Genomic DNA, 25,000 nt, shown 5'->3' on the forward strand with positions numbered 1-25,000 from the left:
TACACATTCAGCGAATCGACAGGATCTCCTCACGAGCACACCGAGAACACGACCGCACTTAACGAGTTGAGCAGCGTGAATGAGCGCGAGTGGAAAAAGAGTTTTCCACGCGGCGACGGCGACGGCGACGGCAACGACGACGAGTTTCCCGGGCCGGCTCTCTGGCGCACTTGGATTGGATAAGAGGCGAGCCGTGATTGGATGATGGTGCATTACGGTGTCTCTCTTTCGTTCCTGCGCGTTCGAGGGTGGCAAGTGTGTGGTTTGAGGGTGGTGCGGGCGGCCGCCATGTGTTTGTTTAGCTTGAGAACGGGGGTGGCGACTCGGAAAACTCGAGGACGCAAACTCGGGACGGGCATCGTCGAGGGGTCAACAACGAGAACCTCGTCCTAAATGGGACGTCGGTCGTGGGTCGTGGCGTTTTGGGAGTGCCGTGCGTCAGCAAGTAGATGATGGTTCTTTCGAGTATCCAGCATGATGGCCAGAAGCAGGACAATAGCACTACACGTGCCCCAACACAATGAAGGTGTTCGCTGGCAAAACATATCACCGGAACGAACTAGCGGGACACCTTTGCGACCGTACGCCATTCTCGGTTTGGTTAATGGAATTACCTTATTATTGAAATCGGGAATGATAATGATGATACTGGCGATGACGACGATGTCATTTTCATTCAACTTTTTATTACGTTGTTATGCGCTTTAATCAGCGAAGGCTTCGGTGATGGAAGGCGAATTTGCATCAAATCAACAGCGAACTGGACCGTGGCCACTTAATGATTTTGAGATACGAATAAACAATCCAGCGACTGCACAATGCATCAGGGTCGCGGCTCGTGTTTACGTAGCACAAACATAAAATCATCATCTTTCACTGTTAAGCATAGGGCCACAGTGCTCAACGCGCGGCCACCGCTCTCAGTGTTCGATGAGTGATCACTTCGCTTAATTGAATCTCGACATCCCTCCGCTGCCATCGGTGGGCCGAGCGAAAATTGATATTCAGTAATCCTCCCTCCTCTCTCCGCAGCACTCTGGCCACAGCCACCCAAACACTTTAGACCGACCGACCGACCGACCGACCGAGTGTATCGAATTTCACACAACAGCAAACGAGGCTGACTGGCGCTTCCGCCAGCATCTTGGTTTGACAACGCCTCAGCCGATTATCTCTGACACGATCGGATACCGATGGATGTGATCGACATGCTGAAATGGGTACCTCATGGCAGCAAACTTTAAACACGTCAACATGGCACTTGAATTTCATGTTCATGTTCGCGAAATGGGCATCATCGGCGATGACTCCAGAGCGAACAACGTGAACGTGAATTTTTGTGCAGAACAATCGAAACGATCAAACAATCATTCCATTGTCGTACGGTCATCGGAAGTGTGCGGATATCCGGATTGTCAAACCGTATGCCTCTAATTATTGTCAAATTATTGGCGCTGGTGCTTCAGTGGCCCGCTCGGAGCAAGCACAACGTTACGCACGTGTCGGCCACGAGTTCCCATCGCATCCCGCTCACCCCTTCGGTTTCGGCACCGAGAGGGTGCTTTGGCGCGCCACAAAAGCCGCAGGCAAAACAAATCCGTAAGAGTAACACCTTCCGGGCAGCATTTTCAATTAGGGTCTATTATACGGTGACGAGGCGCAGGACGCCAGAGCGGTAGGGTCCAGGCAGTCAATCCGGAGGGGGGGGGGGGGGGGGGAGAGGTGCTTCGAAACAATAGTACAAGTTAAGATCCTGTTGAAACGCTCTCAATTACCAGCCACTAGCGTACTAGCGCCCCGAAATGGCCTTTCGTATCTCTTCGAGCAAGGCTTCGAGAGTATGCTAACGCGCCGCCGTTCCACGACGTCCAAATCCGCGATTATCCGCGTCAACAAAACGACGTTCAGGCCGAGTGACCGAGTACAATATGGTGGTGATGAGAAAATCTCTAGTTAGGTGAATGGTGAATGAATAGCATTTCACTTTTCGTGTGGCTGGCCGTGGGATGTGCTTAAGGCAAAGTGTCCTTTCGCTGACGAAGAGTGGAGGATGCGTGATTTCGTCGGTCACAGTCGCACGGTCGGAAAGTGTCCTCTTGATTTCGAGAGTGTAAAGAGGAGAAATGCGATTGTTTCATCAATTTCTTGCATTTGCCATTTGCAGTTTGATTGCCATTTGGAAAACTGTTTGTATAAATGATTATACTGTGTAACATTAAGAAACTAAGGGACTTTTTCGATGTTAAATTTTTAAAAAAATTTATAATTTAACAATAATATATTGCAAATACAAATGTAAATTGCGTTTATGCACTTGTAATTACCATGAATCTGTTACTAAACATTTTTAACATTAGCAAATGTTCTTACAATACTATTAGGTCTATGCGTTGAAATCCGCGGTGTTTGTACAAAATTTAATCGGTTTTTTTCTCAATAAATCTTAACAATCTGCTTATTAAACATATTGACTTTCGCTAGCCACTACTTTTTACTATATTTTGGGCAATTTTCGAATTTCATTTCGAAAGAACTGCTCATCTTTTGAAGCAGTTTAGGCAACTGCCCTCTTTTCAATACTTTCATAAAGAATGAGGTGCTGTGCTTCCAAACAATTTTTTAATCAACCAAACAAGAAGTATTTAGAAAGAACAATGTCTGGGGAATACTGCGGGGAGGGTAACATTTGGTCTTCGAGGTTTTCAAAAAAGTTTTCATCGGTTTTGCAGCATGCGGCCTAGCGCTAGCATGTTGAAAAAAAAGTTTAATACGTAATTTTTCCCATTTTTACCGATTTTAAGGTCAGAGCTTGCTTCAAATGGATCAATTATTGTTGATAACGTTCTCTATCAACAATTTCATGAGTTTCCGAAAGTTCTTAGTGCACGACACACGTGAAAACTGGATTTTCTCATTATTTTGGTGTACCCGAACCTTCTGTGTCTTTAAAGACAAAATCTCCGCTTCTAAACCTTTGAAGCCAGCTTTCACATTTTTTTTGTATCGTAACATGTTCAACATAAGCTTAAACCAACACATGATAATTTTCAGCAGCTGTTTTCTTGAAATGAAAAAAGGTTTTGAAATCTCCCCGCAAAATGGACTTTTCAGGCACCAAACTTGACATTTTCAACTGGAGAAAAAACTATGTTGTAGTCAATATTGTGAACGGTGCCGTATAGGGTTTTAAAGGTATTTAGTTATACTTTAAAACGACATAACAAATGAGGATGTAAACCATCCCCAAACAAAATGGCGCCATGTATTAGCAAAACCACGGATTTCAATGCATACACCTAATAGTTTTCCAAGTACATAAAAAATGTCAATTGTTTGTATGCTTGTATTTATTTGGTTTTGTTGTTTGTTATTTTTTTTATGTGATATGGACCAGCATCACATAAAATTAATCGACGTGATCTTCACTAAACAAGGCGTATCGTTGGTTTTTTTTCTCAAATATAATTCTCTGTTTTTTAATTTCACGAAATCTCACACAATTGTTAGTTATCACTAATCCATTCGGTTGTACACAAAACCTAGAAAACTGTACTTATAATGCTCTAAAGCCAATTTTAAGTAAAATGGCGTGTAGAGGGAACGCAACTTCATGGTCAGTTACAAATATCCAGCCAAACTTCATAGTCGGCGCGATATGAACTACACATCCATAAAATCATTCACTAATTCGACATAATAAACTGTGTGTAAAGGTTATTTGATTGGACTGCATTAGATTACGCATTAATTACTATAATTTCACATTTCTTATGCATTCTTTGCGTTCTTTTGCGCCAATACATTTAGATGAAATCAGAAACCTATGTTTTATGCCAAAACAAACATTCTGCAATCGAGATTTCGTAATCGGTCTGAGAGAAAGGTTGGCATCACCTAGTGCACTGTATGCTAACTGAGAAAATATCTAAGATTTCATTAACAATTCGTGAGGAATTAATGTACTCAATCGTCCGAAGTGGCAAAGGCAAATCAGTATTCTTGATGAACTTTTCTTGATGAACTATGAAGTGCATGGTGTCGCCATAAATTCAATAATTCGATCGGCTAACTATCTGTTGTCCCGATGGATGATTAACCCACACATTTTTGGTGTATAGTCAGTTATTAACAACTAGATTCAATGATATTTCATCATGTATACATCCGTAAAGAAGCGAGCGTTGGATTCAGTAGCAGGCAAATATAGGATTGTACCTTGTTTCACGGACTTTGGTAAACAATAGAAGATTATTAACCAAGAGTGTCCTACTCATTTTCATTCCTTTACGTTTTCTCGTGTCACGATTTTGTACGATGTCGGCTTCTTACAAGCGATCAAGTCCTTTCTCGGTCCTGATGAAGCAGTCTCTGCGTCTCTCGATGATGATCATGTTAATGATCGAACCTGCAATAACACAGCCAACATGAGTGCAAGGATTCATCGGCTGCTGCAACGGCGGTGTGGACAGAATATATTCTTCCGATGAGTAGCAGTTTCGTCTAGTTACTGTGGATATCTGCGCATCATTCTCCCAAAATTTCTTCTGTCAGTAGCTTGAAACTATTTTGATTTAGTTACTTACTATTAGTAAAGTGGCTCAAGGTTCACGAAAATCCTGTCATGATGGAGGCCCACTGACGCACTTTCATTACGTGATTAAAAAACAACGCTTTGGCAAGGGGTTTTTGACAATTTCTGAAGGTCCCAACCGAAATTGTGGGCTCATAAACGGCGTGAGTAGCGATCTGTGTACGGCGAGCTTCCATTTGATATAAAACATCCACGAAAACTCTTGAAAAGTCCAGGGAAAAGGATCCCTTTTTTCACGCGACGAAACTCCGACAAACTCCGACAAAAACGGCCGATTTAAATTAAAAAAAACGCCAACGTCTCATGCAATTTCTGTTTAAAGGACCAGGTTCGCTACTTCTACTGCTCAAAATCGTCGAAGCGTCGAGCAGTTTTGAACGGAACGCTACATCCGGAGGTTTGAAGCATTCGCTCGGCAACGCGTTGAAAAAGTGTGTGCATCTCATCTGCAGGCCATAAAATGGATCAAAATAAGAGGAACATCACGACAGTGGAGCGCAAGAATTTTATTTTTTTTTATATTATTTAATAGAGAATATTTTTCCTCAAATGTTGAACCTTTCAAGAATATTCCCTGCAATTTTCACAAGAATCAATCAAAAGAAGCAGATTTTATAAATATCGCCGCTCATGGCTCGCTACTCGTCCGATTTATGAGCCCATAAACCACTTTAATTTATGTCCGGACCCACAGGATTTACTTTAGCAAGGACCCGAAAAGAAAGAGTCTTCTACACCCCTCATTTCCTGAAATGAAAGCGCGTCATTGCGCCTTCATCGTTACAGGAAGGAGCTTTTGTGACTCCTGAACGACTTTGTTATGAATTACTCAATTACACTAGGTGTACAAAGCTACCGGCAACAGAAGGCAATGATCCTCGACTGATATGGAGGACCACAGTACAATGGAGGAAACGGTTACTAATTGGAGTGAAATTCTGCCTCCCTGTGGGCTACTTGAGCCAACGGATCGTTGCACGCCTGCGATTGCATGTACCATCGTTAACAGGATCATCATCGAAGGATAAAACGAAAACGAAAACGAAAAACTCTGTAGTAACTTAACCTTTGAAGTATTCTTCCTCATCATCAAAAACAAGTAGAGGTAAAACATAGCGTACAAGCAGGAACATAGTCGAATTGTGTAGAATTGAAGCGAACGAAACGCGTAGATTCGCGACACTGTGTACGCAGTGTAAGAACGCATTTCCTACTGTAGAATTGTAGAAAAATATCTAATTCTCAGCACGTGCGATACCTGGAATATAGTGTCCACTCAGACGCTCTTGATTCGCCAACACCTCCGGACATCGTTCTGATAAGCCCCAAGCTATGCAGTTCGCTTGCTCGCGCGATACTACGTGCCCTCCCCCAGCAACAAGCTTATCGCTATCATTTCTATGAAATTTCTTCCACAAACAAGTAGGACATGGATAAGGACCAGTTCTCAAGAAAGTATTAACTGGAATGAGAATTCGCAGTCTGAATGGTAGCCATAGGTGTACGCGAACTGAGAACGTCAGTGGCAAAGCGATATTCCTGGTATCGCATGTCACATGGATTATACCATTTTTATATCGTACGTCTCTAATGGCTCCTGGAACAGTTGCAGATAGGGAATTCATTGGCGTCATGTGTGATTCATCAGTACATCTTTTATCGCAAGAGGAGCAAGACTGCGCCCTAGGCTTTTACGGAAAACGGTTACCTTGAATTTAGCTTTACTGGTTCAAAAGGTCATGCCAAGGCACTTGCACCGAAAAAAAACCTTTCTAAAACGACTTTATTTGGGAGTGACGTTTACTTAAGCCACCTTAATTATTCGTCACTCCGAAAATCATGGTTTCGAAAGGTCATGGACCCATCTGACCATACGTGTTTTTGTTTCTGGATCGGATTGTAACCGCTGAAGTAATGCGGAAATATGTAATTTTTACCATTTCTTTGTAATTTTATGAGTTTTTGGAAACAATATCTCTTTTCATAAAAAGAAATCAGAAGCAAAGCTTCATACGCTACCAAAGACACACAATAATAAAGAATCGATCGGGGAAACACACAAAATAAATCCGGAATACAAATGTAAAATTTAGGATTTAAAAAAAATTAACATACTTTGGTAAAAAATTAATCCTGTGGGGCAAGAGTGTAAACTAGCAAATATTACCAGAAAATTCTCGGGACATAACGATGCATTGTCTTGTCCCTCCAAGTACACCTATACCTCTACCCGTATCAGTGGCAGCAGGAGATTCCGCTAACTACATTTATTGGTAACCAACACCTGAAATATAAATAACTAAACTAAACTAAATTTCAAACCAACGTTTGAAAACTCCCAACCCCTCTAAAGAAGTTTTTCATATAGTAACTATTATTGGAAATGTGTTTAAGTTCGAATCGAACCGAGTAGAGGATGTTAGCCCATAAAGAATCTAAACTATAGTTGACTTTACTCTTTATCAACGCCCCAAGCACTCATTGACCTTCTTCAACAGAGGGTAGCTACGTCCATAGTTACCACGAAAATCGTCCATATCGATTGACCACATCATTACTCCACCCAGATTACGATTAACGGCATAGTTGCACTTATCAGCAATGCTTTCGGGGTCATCGTAGCTCATCCATTGTCGACCAGAATATGCATACGGTACCTTCTGCGTATGATCCCTGGCTCTGGTAAAACCGTTTTGCAAGTTCTCAAGCACTTCGTAGTACGCAAGCGTACCGGCGTTATTTGTGTACGATCCCGGATTTCCTGGTGCTTCCGCTGTATCCCGCAGATCATGGTTATATGCATTGGCAAGTTTAAAAGTCCTTCCGCACGCTGGAACCCCCAACATCAGTTTGCCGGCCGGAGCGCCTTGGCGAAGCCAATGCTGCACGCTATGGTCGATGTTTAGCTGTTTTTGAAAGCCCTGGTCCGAGGGCCCGGCATACAACGGAGCATTGTGGCCAGTGTAACTATCCCAGGAGCCGTTGTAATCGTACGCCATAAGGTTAATGAAATCTACATGACGTGCGATACCACCAATATCGTACGACTCCGACGCTCTTGATTCCGTTGGACCGACGGCCACCGTTAAGATAAGTCCGGCGCTATGCAGTTCACTCGACAATGCTGCCAGTAACTGAACGAAATTTGAACGATCACCGCTAGTTGGAAATTCCCAGTCTATATCGATTCCATCGAAATCATGCTCCTGGCAGAACCTTCTTGCATTGCTGGCAAACCGCGATCGCAGATTGGAGCTGGCTGCCACTTGCGAGAATTTATATGCTGGAAACGTCGCTCCGCCAAAGGAGGCTAGCGTTTTGAGCGATCGATTGACACGTTTCAACTCGTTGAATCGTCGAATGTTACCTCGTCCGCTATCCTCTAGGTCCAGCCAGGGGTCCTTGATCTCTACCTCGCCGCTTACAGTGACGCCGAAAAAAGCGTACAACAGATAATCGCACAGCGTTGGGTCAATATGGCTTGTGTTGAACTCTCCTCGTCCCTGACGATAGGCTGCCCATGTGCCGACATAGGCGAAAACTTTTTCTATCGGTGACAAAAGTAAGACTTTGTGTTAGCTTTCAATTTTATTGCAAGACGATCGCTAGCCAATACTTACTTCCTCCTCTATACATTGCGAAGACAGCATAACAAGAGCGCAGGCAGATATTAACAGTTTTAAAGAAGCCGTTGCACGGTACTTATAGCAGAGCACGATGAGTTCAACGCGATAAGCGATATCTAATCTTGCTGCGATTTGAAATTCTATGAATTCGAGGAATGATAATTATTACAGGTTGATCAAAAATTATTGTGTCGTCATGAAAAAACCAACCATATCCCAGGAATTTGGCGCAATAATCAGAATGATCGTAATGGTGTCAATAAAATATGTCTTTTAGATAAGTAGGGGGTATTTTCCGGGAAACAACATTGTTCTCGGAATTGGATCTCCTTGATACCCGAATAGTAAAATATCACTTATCACGTTGAATGCGTTAAGCTTTTCCATGAGTACCAGGAATCGTCCACTCGACCTAAAGCCAAATTCCACATGAGCTGTTTTGGAACTCTCTTCGAAATGTATGGAGGCGGAAGATGAAAGACTCGATATCTCTGTGAAGAACAGATGTTCAATGTCTAAGTTTTGCGAAATTAGGTCAATAAATTCAAATGTCAGCCGAGGTGCTATTGATTATTTGCATTCGTTGCTACTAATAAGTACAATAGCTCTGCCGGAGGTAAATTGATTACCGACTGCATTCAGACGATAATCAATGGGGAGATAGGCTTTCAAGATTCTTTGCATAATACAGATAAGCAAATGCAACGTGGATAGAATGGTTGCCGCAGCTTGTAAATTCTGAAAATTAGGACGAATAAGTCGACACTGTTATTGTATCGTAAAGAATGATTCCAGTTTATTATCTCATATTCCTTTCTATACCAATCGTCCCGGCAAATCCTTCGCGCGCCGTCGCTCATATCATTCAAGTTCTGCTGCTCATATTGTTAAATTTCTGCTGTCACCATCTCTACCCTTGGTCGAATTCTCCGTTCCTTTCGCTGGTTTAATTTATATTACCATTTTCCTGTGTTGTGATCTCGACAGCGGGTGTTTCAAGTTTTGCTGTTGTTAGAAGCCTGTCCTGTCCGAGGGTATACAACGGAGCATTGTGACCAGTGTAACTGTCCCAGGCACCGTTGTAATCGTACGCCATAAGGTTAATGAAATCTACATGACGTGCGATACCGGGAATATCGTAAGACTGCGACGCTCTTAATTCCGTTGGACCGACGGCCACCGTTAAGATAAGACCGGCGCCATGAAGTTCGCTCGACAATGCTGCTAGCAATTGAACAAAATTCGAACGATCACCGCTAGTTGAAAATTCCCAGTCTATATCGCTTCCATCGAAATCATGCTCCTGACAGAACCTTCTTGCATTGCTGGCAAACCGCGATCGCAGACTAGAACTGGCCATCCGCGAGATCCGTGAGATGGTTTCAGCCACACCTTGCCTGTTCCTTCCTGGATGCAATCATTTTGGGCGATGGATTGACACTTTTCAACTCAACAGAGCGCCGACTGCTACCCTGTTTGCCGTTATCCTCTTCTTACATGGACCGCGATTCTCACTTATGAAATCATGCTCATTCACTTGATCACTATGCATTGTACACAACAGCGTCTTTATACAGTCAGCACAGAATAGGAACTTTTTCACAACCGTGATGTAGGGCGGTAATGTAGTTACAGCACTGCCCAATTCATGGTACGTGTTTCACAGGGACCGGCATAAATAAAAATCCACTAATTTAGAGATTCGCACATACAGTTTAATTTACTTAATTATGCTGCTAGTAAATTTAAAAATAAAGATAAGCTATCATAAACTACAGACTCTGTTCTACAAGGAAAAAAGGGCATAATTATTACTTGCGGAAACATTATCATTTGCAATGCAATGAAATTCGTCCTAATAAGAAGATTTATATTTTTGCCGGCCACTGTACGTGATTAGCGGTATCTTATCATGCTACGATTTGAAATACGGGGAATTCGTATTCTCAGTCACATTTTGGGGGTGCCGAACAGTACGGACATACACAAATTTATCTAGACAGATAGGAGCTTTATCTTCATCACACAATTAGTCATTTAGGTATTTAGGTGTAACTGGAGCGGCTGAGTACACCTTACTTACATAAATACTTATTTTTTACGTACTTTTTTTAAATTGAAAACCATGAATTGACGATTGAGTTGAACATGATATCCGTTTTAAAATCCTCTCCTTGATGATATCTAACAGCGAGAGTTTTGGTCGGTAGGATCGACTAGGGTAGGACACTTAGAGCGCGAATCATTTTATCTTTCTGATTTGTGATGTTTGTCTTCTTAACACATAAAAACACAACGAGGTCAAAAGCAATAATAAGCAAAACTATCTTTTAACATCTTCGTGTGACACATTCATGATACGTATCAGGATTGCCCTCCCCGATGAAAGATTAACAAGGCTACCCAGTCTAAAGCAATCATAAATCACCACCATCTACCACAAGCCACACTGATTCACAAGCGCTAATCGTCTGAGAAACTTCCTTCCTAATTGACGCACACCTCCATCCAGCACCATTCCGCAATCTTTAAGCCATCTACACGCTGATACTGTTATCTCTCGTAGACTCGCACGCAATTCTGGTAAATGAGTTTTATAAATTGAGATTCTTTCTTCGTTGCCCTTATAGATACAGCACATCTGTATGCGTTCATAGAGCGAATGTAGCACCTCATTAGATGTTAATGATGTAAACGAATGTTATTAGATGTTTAGTGGTCACATAAACGGATTGTAGATCCCCGCATTAAATGAAACTGTTTGCTACTATCATCAAACGGGTCCGATCAGTCCATAGGAGCTACATGGTAAAATGAAGATAAACGCATATTATAACATTTTAACTATGCGATATCTATTAACATTTATTATCCTTTACATAATGGTAGTATATGCGTTACATGTTGTTTGCTTTGGCTAGTAGTAAGTATATAGTAAGCATTAGTTCGTGCAAAAGTTTTACTATTCGAATGCAATCAAACAGTGTGTAGATTAAGATAAAATGTGAATTTAGGAGGATATACAGCAATCACGTATACCCCTTTCAACGGCCCAGGCACTCATTGATCGCTTCAGCAGAGGGTAACTACGCCTAGACTGGCAACGGAAATCATCCATTTCTATAGTCCCCATCATTATTCCTTCAAGATTGCGATTAACGGTTGGTTGTTCGTGATACGAGATAGACGAAATCGAGGCTTGACGGTAAATAAGAGTTTGTGTTGGCTTACACTTTTATTTTAAAACGATTGCTAGCTAATACTTACTTCCTCCTCTATGCATTTTGAAGACAGTACAATATGATGGACTACGTTAAAGCTTATCTCATTAGAATATCATTTTGCTGGGATATAAAATACTACGAATTCTCTCGTCATTCCTACGTTTAGACTGTAGAGCGATGTAGGATTTCAAACTGATGCAAACTAAATTTCGATTCTACGGTTGAGAATCCTCGGATGCGGACTGTAGACATTGATTGACCGCTTGCATCAGTGGGTATTTACACCCTAAGGATCCGCGGAAATCATCCGTATCAATCGACCATACCATCACTCCTCCAAGATGGTGGTCAACAACATACTTGCACTTGTTGGTAATGCTCTCTTTGTCATCATAACTCATCCACTGGTCACCAGAATGTGCATACGGTGCCTTCTGCTTATCATCCCTGGTTTTGATCCATCCGTTTTGCAAGTTCTCAAGCACTTCGTAGTACGCCAGCATGCCGGCTTCTTTGGTGTACGGTCCCGCATCTCCTGCGTCGTCCGATGGAGCCCGCACCCCATAGCCAAGCACATTGGATAGATGGAACGATCGACCATACGTCGGTACACCCAAAATCAGCTTGTGGGCCGGAGCTCCTTCCCGAAGCCAATGCTGGACGCTATGGTCAATGTTTAGCTTTTGTTGGAATTCAGTCGTATCTGTCGGTCCTGCATACAACGGAGCATTGTGGCCAGTGTAACTGTCCCAGGAGCCGTTATAATCGTACGTCATAAGGAGGACGTAGTCTACATGACGTGCGATGCAGTGAATATCATACGACTCCAACGCCCTCGACTCGCTAGCACCGACGGCCACCGTTAAGATAAGACCGGCGCCATGCAGTTCGGTCGCCAACACGCGTAGCAACTGCACGAAATTCCAACGATCACCGTCACCAGGATATTGCCAGGCTATATCAACTCCGTCAAAACCGTGGGCCTTACAGAATCTCCTTGCATTAGTAGCAAACGACGATCGCAGACTGGGATTGGCGGCCACTTGTGAGAAGGCTGACGACGAAACATTCGCTCCTCCAATGGATGCTAGCGTTTTGAGCGATGGATTGATACGCTTCAACTCTTCCAACTGACGAATGTTTCCTAGCCCACCGTCATCCTCTAGATCGAGCTTGGGATCCAAAATTATCACCGTACCTCTCTCTGTGATACCGAAAAAGGCGTACAGCAGGTAATCACATAGCTTTGGATCGATGTCGCTGATGTTGAATTTTCCTCGTCCCGATCGATAGGCCGCCCATGACCCTAAATAGGCGAACACTGGTTTTTTTGACGACGACGACGACGACGGCGACGAACAAGGTATGACTTTAGCGTCACTTTGCATGGTTGTTTCAAAACTCTTCCTAATGTTTGAACTCTTTGACTCTTCCAATTATTGTTTCGTTCACTATATATTTCGAAGCCAACACCGCTCCAACTCCACAATCTGTGCTACTGTGCCTGGTTCTTATACCTGGAGCTTGATTCAATCTTTCACGCGATAAGCGCTATCGTACCGTACGTTGATATAAAATACTAAGAATTGTCATTGCAATCTTATTGTTACCGAAAAAGAGTATTTCCTTGAAGCCAGTTTACCGGAAAAGATTATCAATCCATAACCGCTGTTCATAATATCTACAACCAAAGGTTGCTCGTGACTAGGCGGTGTTATCTGGCTCTTACTTATCTGGGTTAATAAAAAAAATGCCATCACTTGTCGGCATGGGATAATGAATCACATTTGATTTATTTGTATTGCTCGTCCCTAAGGGTCTGCGAAGTATTGGAGGTGGAAATCATTTTTGTGCCGGACATGTTGATTTTCAATTCTGGTTCGATTAACAGTGACTGGAATAAGTACTTTTAAATTTCCGTCTGTAAGTTCAACATTTCCGATCAAACAGAACATGTGTAACGTAAATACAAGGTTGAATTTCTTCATTTCTTTTTTAGTTTTGCTAGTCATCAGCTTCAATGATTTCATAGTATTATTTAAATATAGCTTAAATGAGAGATAGTCAGATATGAGTGTAACAAGAGGCGGCTTGCGCGGCACCATAACCTTGCGTACACACTGCCTAGAATCTAAAGATAATGTATATAGCCTTAGAAAATTTCTTTGCTCGTTGCTGAAAAATGGCTTGTGTTCATATTTTACACTAACGATTGCTACCCGTTGCTCCTGAAATTGAAAAAAGAAAATTTCTTTATAAACTTTGAACGAACGTTGTCATGCTTTGCTTGGTTTCTTTCTTATTTACCTACGTGCTTAGCAATTATGACCGCATGGTAGTCTACCGGGAAGGATGGTAATATCCACGACATCGATAGTAAAGATCCGTGCAACGTGTTGAACGTCGGTCGACTTTTGCTAACATGGTTTTCATTTGGAGGTACTTATACATGTTATTTTCATCTGTAAGAGAAATGTACACAATGAAAAGATCGGACAACTTATTCTTTCTCCACTCATTCATTGATAATGTGTTCAATCTTCGATGCGATGCTGATTGTTTGAAAAACATATTTTTAAGAAGATCCATATTTTTTATCATGTTCTTACTTGCTTACTTACATGTACATGTTATCATAAAATAAAGTAATGCATTCTTGACTGATGAACTCCTCCTTGTTCGTTGCTAACTCCTCTCGTAAGAACACTTTTCAAAGCAGCACGATGATTTTGATTTTTAAAGACCTTATCTAACATTTTGTATAATTGCTCTAAAATTACAGTACGTGAATTCGGAAAGTAATTAACCTCATCCTCATATAAAATTATATATTTACTAGCATGTAAACTTTCCATTCTGAATTTACTCACTGTATTATTCACTTACTTCAACACTGGTGCATCATAAACTCTCTACGTTTTTAAGCTATCAAACTCACTGATTACTACCGAATTTCCTCAAAGAGTGCTGGTCCATGTTATCGCTTCTTACTGTTTTACTCCATTGCTACAGGTCACCACGCAAGCTCAAACCAGCTCCAGGGTTTCCATTTCTATCCTTCCGCCTTTATTGAGGTCAACCCTTGCGCGATGCTCTATCTGAGATGGGAAATTAATGAGTGGCACTAGAAACTTTACAGAAAAGAATAAACCCGCGGTCACGAGAACCAGAGAGGGAGCGAAAGAGAGTGAGAGAGATTCACATAGCCCGAAGGAAAGCAGAACGATTTATGGAGTTTTCCCTATTTTCCCCACTGCGTACGCCGACCACTTACACACATGACTTACGATGAAGTGAGCCGCCTGGAAAAAGGGCTGAGCGTCCGCAAAGGGTTATCCAAGCTAATCGTTTCTTTGACAGAACGTAAAACAGATGCCCTCGGCGGCCTTTCTCCCGGGGTTCGTCGTATTGTAGTTTCACGTCGTGGATCTCCCCTCCCGCGGGGTTTGCGGGTTTTTCCGGCTCAGCATCGTCGAACCTTCTGCTGCAACTGATCCACCAGGCTACTGACAAACGGTCCGAATCGAATGAATGAATCGATCATACAGCTCCCCCACCCCACCGCCGCCTGATGGGTCTCTATTTGCATGAGATACACGGAGGAGCATCGCATCATGTTTCATTGCTGTCAATGATGTGCGGGGGGGACGAAAAACAGCGCGGAAATGAGAAGATTAGAGAAATCGGGAGCCATTCTAGTCATTCTTGACAGTGAACTGATGTTCCCCGGGACGAGATGGGCTGGGCCTGGCCGGGCACTGGTATCAAATTTCGATTGACCCAAGACAAACTCCGTGGTGTCCAGATGAACCAGATGTGCAGTGGTGGTACGGCGACGCCAGTGAATGATGGATTCGTGACGCGTTCCTTCGTCCGGCTCGTCTTCGTACCGAGTTCTTTCGCTTCGCTGGTGGCCATAAAGTGTGTCAGCTGATTGATTTAATGCTAGTTTATTGTTCATTTTGTGTTGCTCATTGGGCGTTTGGCGATGGCCAGTACTATGTACAGATCGGAGGTAGAGAGTGAGCTCGGCTCCGTGGTTCTACCAGTACGTAGCCTTCTGCTCGTAGAACGAACTGTTAGCTGAGGATGCTGGAAGTGGTGGCGGGGTGGAGTACTGGTCAGAATAGTGAATACCATAGGCAGAGTAAGGCGGTGGAGGTGGATGAGCTGTTCCTGACGATGATGCCGAGGAAAGGCCAGCCGTGAGGCCAAGAGATCCGGAGCTACCGGATCCGCTGCTCCCAAGAAACGCCGGTGGTCCATAAGCGCCCGATGTGGTTCCTAACGATGATAGCTCTTCATAGTCCTTGCTGCTGGAGCACGAATCCGAAGGACATTTGTTGGAACTGCCGTCACACTTTAGCGAAGAAGAATGGGAACCCTCTATCTGCACGCGTTTCGATTTGTAGCGACGATTCTGGAACCAGATCTTCACCTGCGTTGGTGTTAGCTTCAAAATGCTGGCCAACGTCTCGCGCTCGGGGGCCGTCAGGTAGCGTTGTTGACGGAATTTCCGCTCCAGCTCCAGCACTTGCCCTTGAGAGAACAGAATCCGAGGTTTCCGTTTGGCGCGTAGCTTCCCATTCTTCCTTAGCTCACACCGCGATGATGTTACCAGTTGGGTGTTGCTCTCTTCTGCGAAAAAAGAAAAACGATTTAAACATTCTAAATTGATTCCAAATTGATGCTCGATGATTAGCGTCCTTACTTTGTCGAATTTCGTCGTCATTATTGTTGTTCATCTGGCACAAACTGTCCAGTTCTTGCACATGCTCTGAGGTAACACAAGTCGTGGAGCCGGTCGTGGTGAAGGATTCCACTTTGATCTTGTGGCCAGGGCTGCTACCGGTGGTTGGCATATCGTCCAACGATGGACTTGCACCGAGCATGATACTCCTGACGTCCTGTAGCTGATAACTGCACTGCTGGCTTCCGTTGAGACTGCAGGACAGTGAGGTGGTTTTGGTCGATCCTTCGTAGCATTGTTCCTGTTCCGAGCCATTGGAGCTAGCGACGGAACTGAGCGCAGGGCTGGATGTGGCTTGCGGAGTGATGACGCAAGAGGCGGTAAGAGGTGCATTGTGGTAAACGAAGGGTTGCACGTGAGAGTAATGTGGAGGAGGCAGATGTCCACTGGTCTGACTCGCAGGGCCCGTCGGTGAGCTGAAATCGTACGACGACGGTCCGTAGGGTACATCGTGATGGTGATGAGCTTGCGAAAGGTAACTGTGCGATATCATGCTGTACGGATCGGAAGAGGAGTGATACGGTGCCTCGTAGCCCGGATATGAGGGATAGGAGAAGTGATTCGACGAACTGTCAGCGTGTCACGATTGAAAGAAATTGTAAAAGTGAAGCACAATGTGCCGATTAGAAACTGTCTTCAATGTTATTAATTTTGAATCATTGGCAATTTAAAATTAGATTAGAATTTGTACAATAGGAGGATTTACAATTTATAATTAAAGAATTGATTGGGCCACAATTTTTCCGCTTCTGAGTAAGTATACGAATAAAGTGAAGTAATTTTGATCCTTACCTTTCCATTTGACAACTGAGGTATCCATCCACGGCACCTCCACCTGATTCTACCATGTTGAGGATGTCCTTCACCGAGAAGGGCGTATTGTTGTTCGCTTCACTGCCACTACAGTTGTCTGGATTGGTTGCGTCGTAGAACCCTTGCTGCAGCATCTCACCACTCAGCGAGTTTTGTCCGTCTTCAAATATCCTTCGTTCTGTTGTAGATTTCACTTAAACAAACTCTCAACCCAATCCTTGAGATTGATCAGTCCACAAAATTAAACAGTATTGTCCGTTAGCGCTCACAGAAGATCACTCATTAAACGATTGGCAGCGTATTTCGCAGCTCAAGCCACTGTAGGGACACTGTTTCACAATCCTGCACATGAACGTCCTTTCACCGTAGCCGCACCGAAGAGACTGGCTCACTGTCGCTTGCCGACGTCGCATTCCTCCACAGACGCTCGTCCACAGATCCGCCAATGCGGTGGGATGTTGCCCAACACACCAACTACATGCCAGGGCGGCGGCACCATTCCACCATCGTGTGAGACGGAACGAGACAAAATCACATTTTCTCCGGAGGAAAATGTAGAAATTACCATGCACGCCAGCTGGCTCGCCTGTGGCCGTCCTTTTCGTGTTCCTAGCGCACCGCAGAACGCCGGTTCTCCCTCTCACGAATTGATCCCAACCGCTGTATGGTGCTTGTCGGCTTTTCCGGCCGCTCGGAAAATCGCTTTCACTCATCTGCCGACACGGCACGCTATTGGATAGCAGATGAGGTGGGATCGGTGTGCGTTGTCTTGCGCAGTGCGTACCATCGCCTGGGATTATCTCATGGATTCAAAAATGGCGCCGGCATCTTTAAAAGATGAGTTTTGCCGGTTGATGGGAGTGGGTGACAATCGATTTGGCCACGTGATAGTCCAGAAAGAGATTGCAAAAAGGGAAGACATTTGATGCAAACAGAGAAACGATCCCGTACCCAACCTGACCGTCAATGACCGTTGCGATGTCGAGGGTTGCCTTCGAACCAGACACGCCCGGGACCAGGACGGACGACAACCGAGAACCACATCTGGAAGCAATGTTCAATGTCCAATTTGTTTGATTTGTGTTTGGTGTTTTACTGGCGTCGCCTCTTGTCTCTGCGGCCGTTAGGGTGAGGCAACCCGAAAGGACCTCCAAGGACTTCGGACCCGACCGTTGCCAGTGCCTGTTTTACATAATCGTGACCAGCACATGGGAGAGCGGGACTGGGGGAAGGGTATGCGCTCGTTGGTTGTGTATCACAATTTAACAACCGCCGACCGGAGGAGCGCCGCCAATGACCGTGAACTGCGTCGAGAGGATGTCGTCCTGCGTTGTCTAGACGATCGACGTCACGCAAGCAGTGACAAGCAGCGTAAATGAAAACAACTATCGGATTGGACGAGCTGGCGAACTAGACAAGCGCCAGTGCCAATGGGGTGGGGGTGGTACATGGCGCTTGAAGAGATCTTCGAGGATGAGCGTCTTCCACGGTGCCTAGACGACGCAACCCGAAACGTCGGTCGACCAATGCTGCGAGCTGTCACTGATATGGGTCACCACCGTTGGACGGAAGATGCCTCAAAGGATTTTATTGTTGTCGTTGTTCGTCTTTCCTTTTGCTGTTCCGCCCTGGCCGCAGAGCAGGTTGATCCGTGTGATGACAGTCATTGTCGATGGAAAGCAGACGCATGGAAAATGAATCGGAGGGAAAAGGAATCGATGTGAAAATGTACTCAACCGATCCGTCTCGTGCTGAAGGAAATAGATAGTTTCTTTTCAATTGCAACCCCTAAGCGATCTTTATTATGTCTTTTAGAGAGACACAACCATCAGAGGTATAGTCAATGTGTTATTGGGTGATAGAAAAACAAAACATGAAGAGACGACAATTTTGAACTTGAACTAAAGCATTACTCAATGACGAAACCAACGACCGAACACCCCACTCTTGGTACAGTATATTTTGTATCAGTTAGGTTTCAAAAACTCTAAATCTAAAATGAGAACATTATTATTCATCATTATTACATATTTGCTTGATGCTGTTAATGTTTGTATTGGGCAGTAAAGTTTTTACAGTTTTACAATTGTTTCTAGTCCATTGTAACTTGCTAACAATTCGACGCCACCTTTCAGAGAACATTCATCATTTCCAACTAATTTTTAAGGCATCAATAATTAACGCTAGCTTAGATAATTTGGTAGATAATGTAGAACATGAATTTGGTTAACCAGAAAGCATTGTTAAAGATATTATCATTACGCACAGAACATAAATGAACACATCAAATAGAACGAATTGTTGGCAAAAGACATTAAATTGAGATGCTCTTTAGTTATTTCGTCAAATTTCATCCGTGGCCAAATTTCATTCACAATAATTCAGACACCTCATTAATGAAAACTGACTATCGAACACAAATTCAATATAAAAAATGTAGCAATTATTAGTATTCTAAGATTTGCAATGATTGTTGTCGTGTAATGTGAACAATTTATTGACAGCAAGAAGAAAATAAGATATTTCAAATAACAGTTTATAGTATTCTGCTGCACCGTGTCTCTGGCGCTGGTAAAGCAGTAGCATCGGCATTCCTTGTGTCTCGCTCATTTCCCTTTTCCGTTCATCTCCCAACCAATAGACAATTTTCTCATCGCCCAGCAAATGCAACGACCAAGCTGAGAACTCCGTCCGGGGCCGGAGACGATGAAATGCACATTGAAAAACATCAAAGCGATCGTCTACGGCCAGAGCAATGGTCGTGGTGGCTGGCTGGACGGACGCAGAGGCAACTGCTGACAAATTGCAACTCCCATCCCGAAATGCATTAGCGTTACATAATTTATGCTGCCTCTGCTACTGTCACAGAGCCACTTGAAGCGGTCCAGATGAGCGGTAACCGGGCCGCCGGAGCAAACAAAAGCCAGCGAACGGCTGTGCCTTCTGCCTTATGTTTCTCCGTCCGACAGCATCCTGATCATCTGCATCTGAAGGTGCAGGTTGTTTTGGGCTGGCGTTATCATGGCGCCACCATGGGCGCTCTTTTGCTGCAGCGTGGCGCTCGGTTTCGTGAGCAATAGTTTTGGTGGCCAATCGGACGACTCTTTGGATGGTTTTCATTTGAATCAAACACCGAATGGCTGACTGATTCATCTGTGCGCCTTGCTTCCTAGGAAAAAAGGTGGCACGGTGATCGTACATCCGGAAAGAATCAAATCCAGAACAACGCAGATCCGACTGCGTTGGATGACTCGTGCGATCGCTGCCCTAACCACTTGAGAACGGTAAGATGAGGAAGGTGGGTGGATGGGTTGGTTGACGACTTAATCAGAATTTCATGTCGAATTTCCCAATCCCGCCCTGGATCGATCGATCCATGAGGCGAAGGAAATCGAAGTTTAGGATATTTGTTGCTCGGATTTACCACGCTTCTCGTCCATTCTGGTGGAAACCAACCAGACGCTATCCATCACACATCGCATCTATTTCGGCTTACAGCTCTTCACGGACTCACGTCTCTGTGCCATTGGCTCTGCTGCTGCTGGTGCTGGTGTTGTTGTGGTGGGAAAGATTAATGACGATCAATAAACTGCTACCGCGCATTTGGCGCCTTGCCGTTTTCCTCCGAAGCGTGCGTTTCGAATGTGTCTCTTCAGCCACCCTCGCTGGCTGGGAATTGGAATCGTGAAGGGGAATGGGTGGGAGGGAAGGGGTGTATTGCGATAATGGGGAAATTTATGTCGCTGCCAGATGCCACTGGAGGCCAAACGGACTTCTCGGCTGTTGTGGATTTCTGTTTCTCAGCTGCCACGGCTTAATTGAATTTTAATTTGTCTCATAAAACTGATAACCCTTTCGGCGTAGTCTTTGTTATTTCTAGAACGAGCGCTGCAGCGCCCAATCTGATTCTCGACAAAGAACTGCTGTTTGGCGAAATACACTGGGAGTGATTCCGTCATCTATAGCATTAGCATTCTGCTGAAGTTACACTAGAACATGATTAAAGCAGTTAATGTTTGAAAGCTGTTAACTGATATTAAACAGCGGAAAAATTCCTTACAGTTCCTTATATAATGTGAAAATTGCGCACAATCTTGTTGAATTCAATAAAAATCATCGAAAATCATTAAAACCTACTGTTAATGATCATGATGTTGTAACAAAAGATGGGAAAATCTATTTGAGTATTTTAAACTGATTGTAAACCTACTGTAATATTCCTTCTTCCTTCTTGAGAACAGAAATGGAAGAATGCTCATTAATGCAACCAAAATCGAAATAAATGTACTTGCGCTAAAAGTTAGTTGCTCACGGCTAATACATATGTAACTTATGGCCAATACAACCGAAATCTTTGGAAATAAATCTTACATGAGCGTTAGATATACAATTAAATCTTGTTCTTAATGCAAAGTACCTTAGCGTAAATCCGCGCGTACCTTAGCGTAAATAGCGTAATCATATTCAATTGAAATAAATTGTCCAAACCATTTTTTGATTCTAGAGTGAAAACTGTTTTTATTATGTATGTTTTGATTATTAAGCTGAGTTTGTATGCAGGACCATAATGCCCTGTGTAGGTCTTGTTGAATAACCTGAGAATGTCCTTTTCGTGTTTCCAAAGTATAAAAAAGTGAGTGCCGAAATGACCTCAGTGCTAGGAAACAGGTTGAGAAGGGAGAACGTAGGGGATTGGATTTGCGGAAACAAAGATGTTTCGGTACCTTTAGTCATTAAATCCGATGAGATCACCATTGGAATTCCACGTGCCCATACGTAGCAAAAATTCGAATGTTTGCTAGCCACATGCCATTCTCATTTCATCTTCAAAAGATTCAAAACAGCAAAGATCTCTGAACAATTCAAAAGGGACCTAATAACAAAGATCAGGATAGAATAGTGCCTAGTGCAGGGTGCTATGTTTAGTCTAAAAGTTCGACGTTTTGGACAGGTGTGCTGTTAAACAAATGATATAAATCTAATTGAAAACTCATCGACTGCTGAGAAATCAATAATCGTTTCAATATCGAACAGAAAGAGCACCGAAGAAAATTCTTACATATTTCTCACTTGCAAACCAAACTTCGCAATTTATTTTACAAATTTGTCATTTTAGAAAGGTCAATCGCTCCGATAATGTTTCCGCAATGTAATAGACTAAAATTTGGATGAATGTTAGCTCGTAAAACATACTAATACTCATACTAATTATACAACCGATCGAACTAAAAAATCAAAAACATAAACGAGGGTTTCCTCTTCGTCCCACTGTTTAGGACAAGGCATAGAAATTTTGTAAATAAGCATTCAATAGATATGTAAAAAGAAAAATGAACAATCCAACACCCTGCCTAGAGTACACTATCAGAAACTAAAGGATCAGGAACTAGAGTGGCTGCTGGAAACGAAAATCACAAGATACGCGATCCACGGGTTTTCCTGTGACTAAGGAAGGTCAACCACGTGCTGTTTGTAGTCTTGTACATGGACCAACGATATCACAGAAGGGCCTGCTACTACGTGTAGTGTATTACTACTACTAGGTCCTTTAACAGCCATGTCTGTTCATAGACTTCGCTTATGTGTAACATACAAATTTATCGTCCACACAGGACACAGGCCCAACGTACGCCTTCAGGCTAGATAAAATACATTGCAATACAATGTGGTACTGTACAGTCAACCGAAACTGGCCAAAAACGAAATGAGAAGATTCGAGAGCAGCCGTTCGGATACTGCGGCATTGCTGGTCAGAACCCCTACGCAGTGGCGATAGCTGTATCGGTTGCAGTTATCATGCGCGTGTAGTAGATTCAGTTTGTTCGCTAGCCCAATATCTGTGGCTTCCTGGGGCACTGATGTAGAGGCTTTCTAGAAATGACTGGCGCTGTAGCATGACCCATTTCGACCAATTTATCGCTGACACGCTCTATTCATTCCAGGAGTGCTACGGCACACCTTACCTTGTCCGTTTACCTTATGACATTCCGATGAAGAAAGTTAGTTACTTAGTTGCTCTTCCAGTTCCTACGTCTTTAACCTTGATACCGTCCTTCCTTTTGAATTCTGATATGGTATTTGCAAGGGTTTTTGAAAGCTTTACGGGATGATTCATGATGCTAGTTACTGTATTTCAGCCGATAACAACGTTTGCTTTCGTTTGCTTCGTGCCCAGCACTTTGCTAAAATTTGTATTCGTCAGAGTAGTAATGCAATGTTTTCATGGCACAGCAATCAAACATCATATGTCTCTGGTTTTATCAAACTTATCAAGTCGAAATAACAACTTACATTCTCAGCAAACAAAGCACAAAATGAAGCGATTACACGCGTCTAGCGGAAACAAGTTTATCAAAGTATGAGCAACAACGGCCATGCCGTTATGGATCAGAGCATTTAAAAGAGCTTTTCGCAGTGATTTGAGTAGCATTTGTATATCTGAACCTTACAATACAAGACGCATTATTGTGGTGCAAAGTGCTTCTGAACCATGGAACGTGTAGTTTGGGGAATATTGGTGTCTGTAATCCTGAATGTTTCCGTGGTGGCCGGAATCGTATTGCTGTACGGTGCATCGAATACAAAACTTCTCCAAGAGCAACAACAACGCTTTACTGAAAAGCAAAATCAACTTACGCAAAACTTGGAATTATTGGCCGGGATGCAGAAAGACATGCAAAACAAATGGGAAGGAAAGCAACGAAATTTCATCACTGAACACCAAAAGCAACTAACGGAGAAACTTAATTCATTAGCCAAGATGCTGGTAAACATGAAAAAGCAACTGGACGAAGGAGAAAAGATTCTAGTACAGGCCTCGAAAAAGCAAACAGAGACTCAACCATCGGGCACGGTAAACGAAGAAGTGGTGGGGAATATAGCTAATCAGATAGTTGACATTATTGGGAAGAATCCAAATATTGTTGGGGATTTCGCGAAAATTTTGGGGCACTAGGTACGTATGAATGAATGCAAGAAAATGTTAAACCAAACTTGAGCAGAGATTCATTTTATTACACAGTTTACTGTTAAAAACCAATAACGGAAAACGTATGGTACAGTTACACAACACAAATAACCAAATGCACTCCTTATTATTCAACCTATCTCATATCGATCCTGCCAACAAGTGCCCATGGAAAAGTGTCCGGGAAATGCCGTATCCGTGGAGCTTCAATGTGAATTGATCTGAAGCAGGATAATGAGCTGCTGTTCGGGGCGAAGGACTTGAACATTACGTATACGCGTTCGAGCGCGTGATATAGCGGATCAAACAAACCGCAAAGATATTTTCGTAACGGATGAACGGAAGAAAATGCAAATGATATAAATATATTTGGAAGATATGTGGAAAGGATTGGCTGGGACGACTTCAACAACGAGCATCAGATCATTACCTACTTTCAAATGATGATAGGCACATTGGATAAGCAAGCAACAAAAGGGATGATAGCAATCATCGCGCAAGCTGCTTTTAAAAATAGATCTTAAAGAAAGCCGTTTTGCGCTCCAATGTTAACGTCAACACTGAGTAATTCCAATAAGTATGTTCAGCGATCTTTGAAATAATAAATAGAAAACCCGTTTTCTCCACACCTTTTGTTTGCATTTATGTATATCAGTAATCGGGTGTAATGTAAAACTAGAATGTTATTATTAGTATAAATATTACATTGGTTGATTCAAGAAAAGATTTTTGATTTTTCCTGGAATGAATAGAGCGTTTCTGCTATAACTTGCTCGCAATGAGCCATGGCACAGCACCAGTCATTTCTAGAAGGCCTCTACATCAGTGCTCCAGGAAGCTACAGATATTGGACTAGTGAACAAACTGAATCTACTACACGCGCATGATAACTGCAGAAGATATAGTTATCGTCACTGAGCAGGACTTCTGACCAACAATACCGCAGTATCTGAACCACTTCTCTCGAATCTGCTCATTTCGTTTTCGGTAAGGTTTGGTTGGCTGTACAGTACCAGTACCATTGTGGTC

General features: G+C 43.1%; 3 protein-coding genes across 3 annotated transcripts; all 3 read right to left on the reverse strand.

The window, feature by feature from the left end:
- Positions 1–6,998: 6,998 nt before the first annotated feature.
- LOC126575290 (chitotriosidase-1-like) lies at positions 6,999–8,227 on the reverse strand. The gene is made up of 2 exons (XM_050235920.1): positions 8,212–8,227; positions 6,999–8,138 (listed from the first exon to the last, which is right to left on the reverse strand). The coding sequence occupies exons 1-2, from the start codon at positions 8,225–8,227 to the stop codon at positions 7,054–7,056; spliced, it is 1,101 nt and encodes a 366-aa protein (XP_050091877.1). The 3' UTR covers positions 6,999–7,053.
- A 3,429-nt stretch (positions 8,228–11,656) lies between these two features.
- On the reverse strand, positions 11,657–12,829 carry LOC126575298 (chitinase-3-like protein 1). The gene has a single exon (XM_050235931.1). It carries the CDS (start codon positions 12,827–12,829, stop codon positions 11,657–11,659), a length of 1,173 nt encoding a protein of 390 aa, XP_050091888.1.
- Positions 12,830–15,483: 2,654 nt separating this feature from the next.
- On the reverse strand, positions 15,484–17,138 carry LOC126569623 (muscle-specific homeobox protein tinman). The gene is made up of 3 exons (XM_050226851.1): positions 16,984–17,138; positions 16,153–16,760; positions 15,484–16,079 (listed from the first exon to the last, which is right to left on the reverse strand). Exons 1-3 carry the CDS (start codon positions 17,136–17,138, stop codon positions 15,484–15,486), a joined length of 1,359 nt encoding a protein of 452 aa, XP_050082808.1.
- Between the last annotated feature and the right edge of the window lie 7,862 nt (positions 17,139–25,000).

The sequence above is a fragment of the Anopheles aquasalis genome, chromosome 2 (assembly GCF_943734665.1).
Source record: "Anopheles aquasalis chromosome 2, idAnoAquaMG_Q_19, whole genome shotgun sequence".
NCBI lineage: Eukaryota > Metazoa > Arthropoda > Insecta > Diptera > Culicidae > Anopheles > Anopheles aquasalis.

Excerpts from the sequence above, each read along its gene's own strand:
- LOC126575298 (XM_050235931.1), bottom strand. The coding sequence starts at position 12,829 with ATGCAAAGTGACGCTAAAGTCATACCTTGTTCGTCGCCGTCGTCGTCG.
- LOC126569623 (XM_050226851.1), bottom strand. The coding sequence starts at position 17,138 with ATGCTGCAGCAAGGGTTCTACGACGCAACCAATCCAGACAACTGTAGT. Across the intron at positions 16,761-16,983 it reads CTCAGTTGTCAAATGGAAAG|TTCGTCGAATCACTTCTCCT; the intron begins GTAAGGATCAAA and ends ACACGCTGACAG. Across the intron at positions 16,080-16,152 it reads TGACGACGAAATTCGACAAA|AAGAGAGCAACACCCAACTG; the intron begins GTAAGGACGCTA and ends CTTTTTTCGCAG.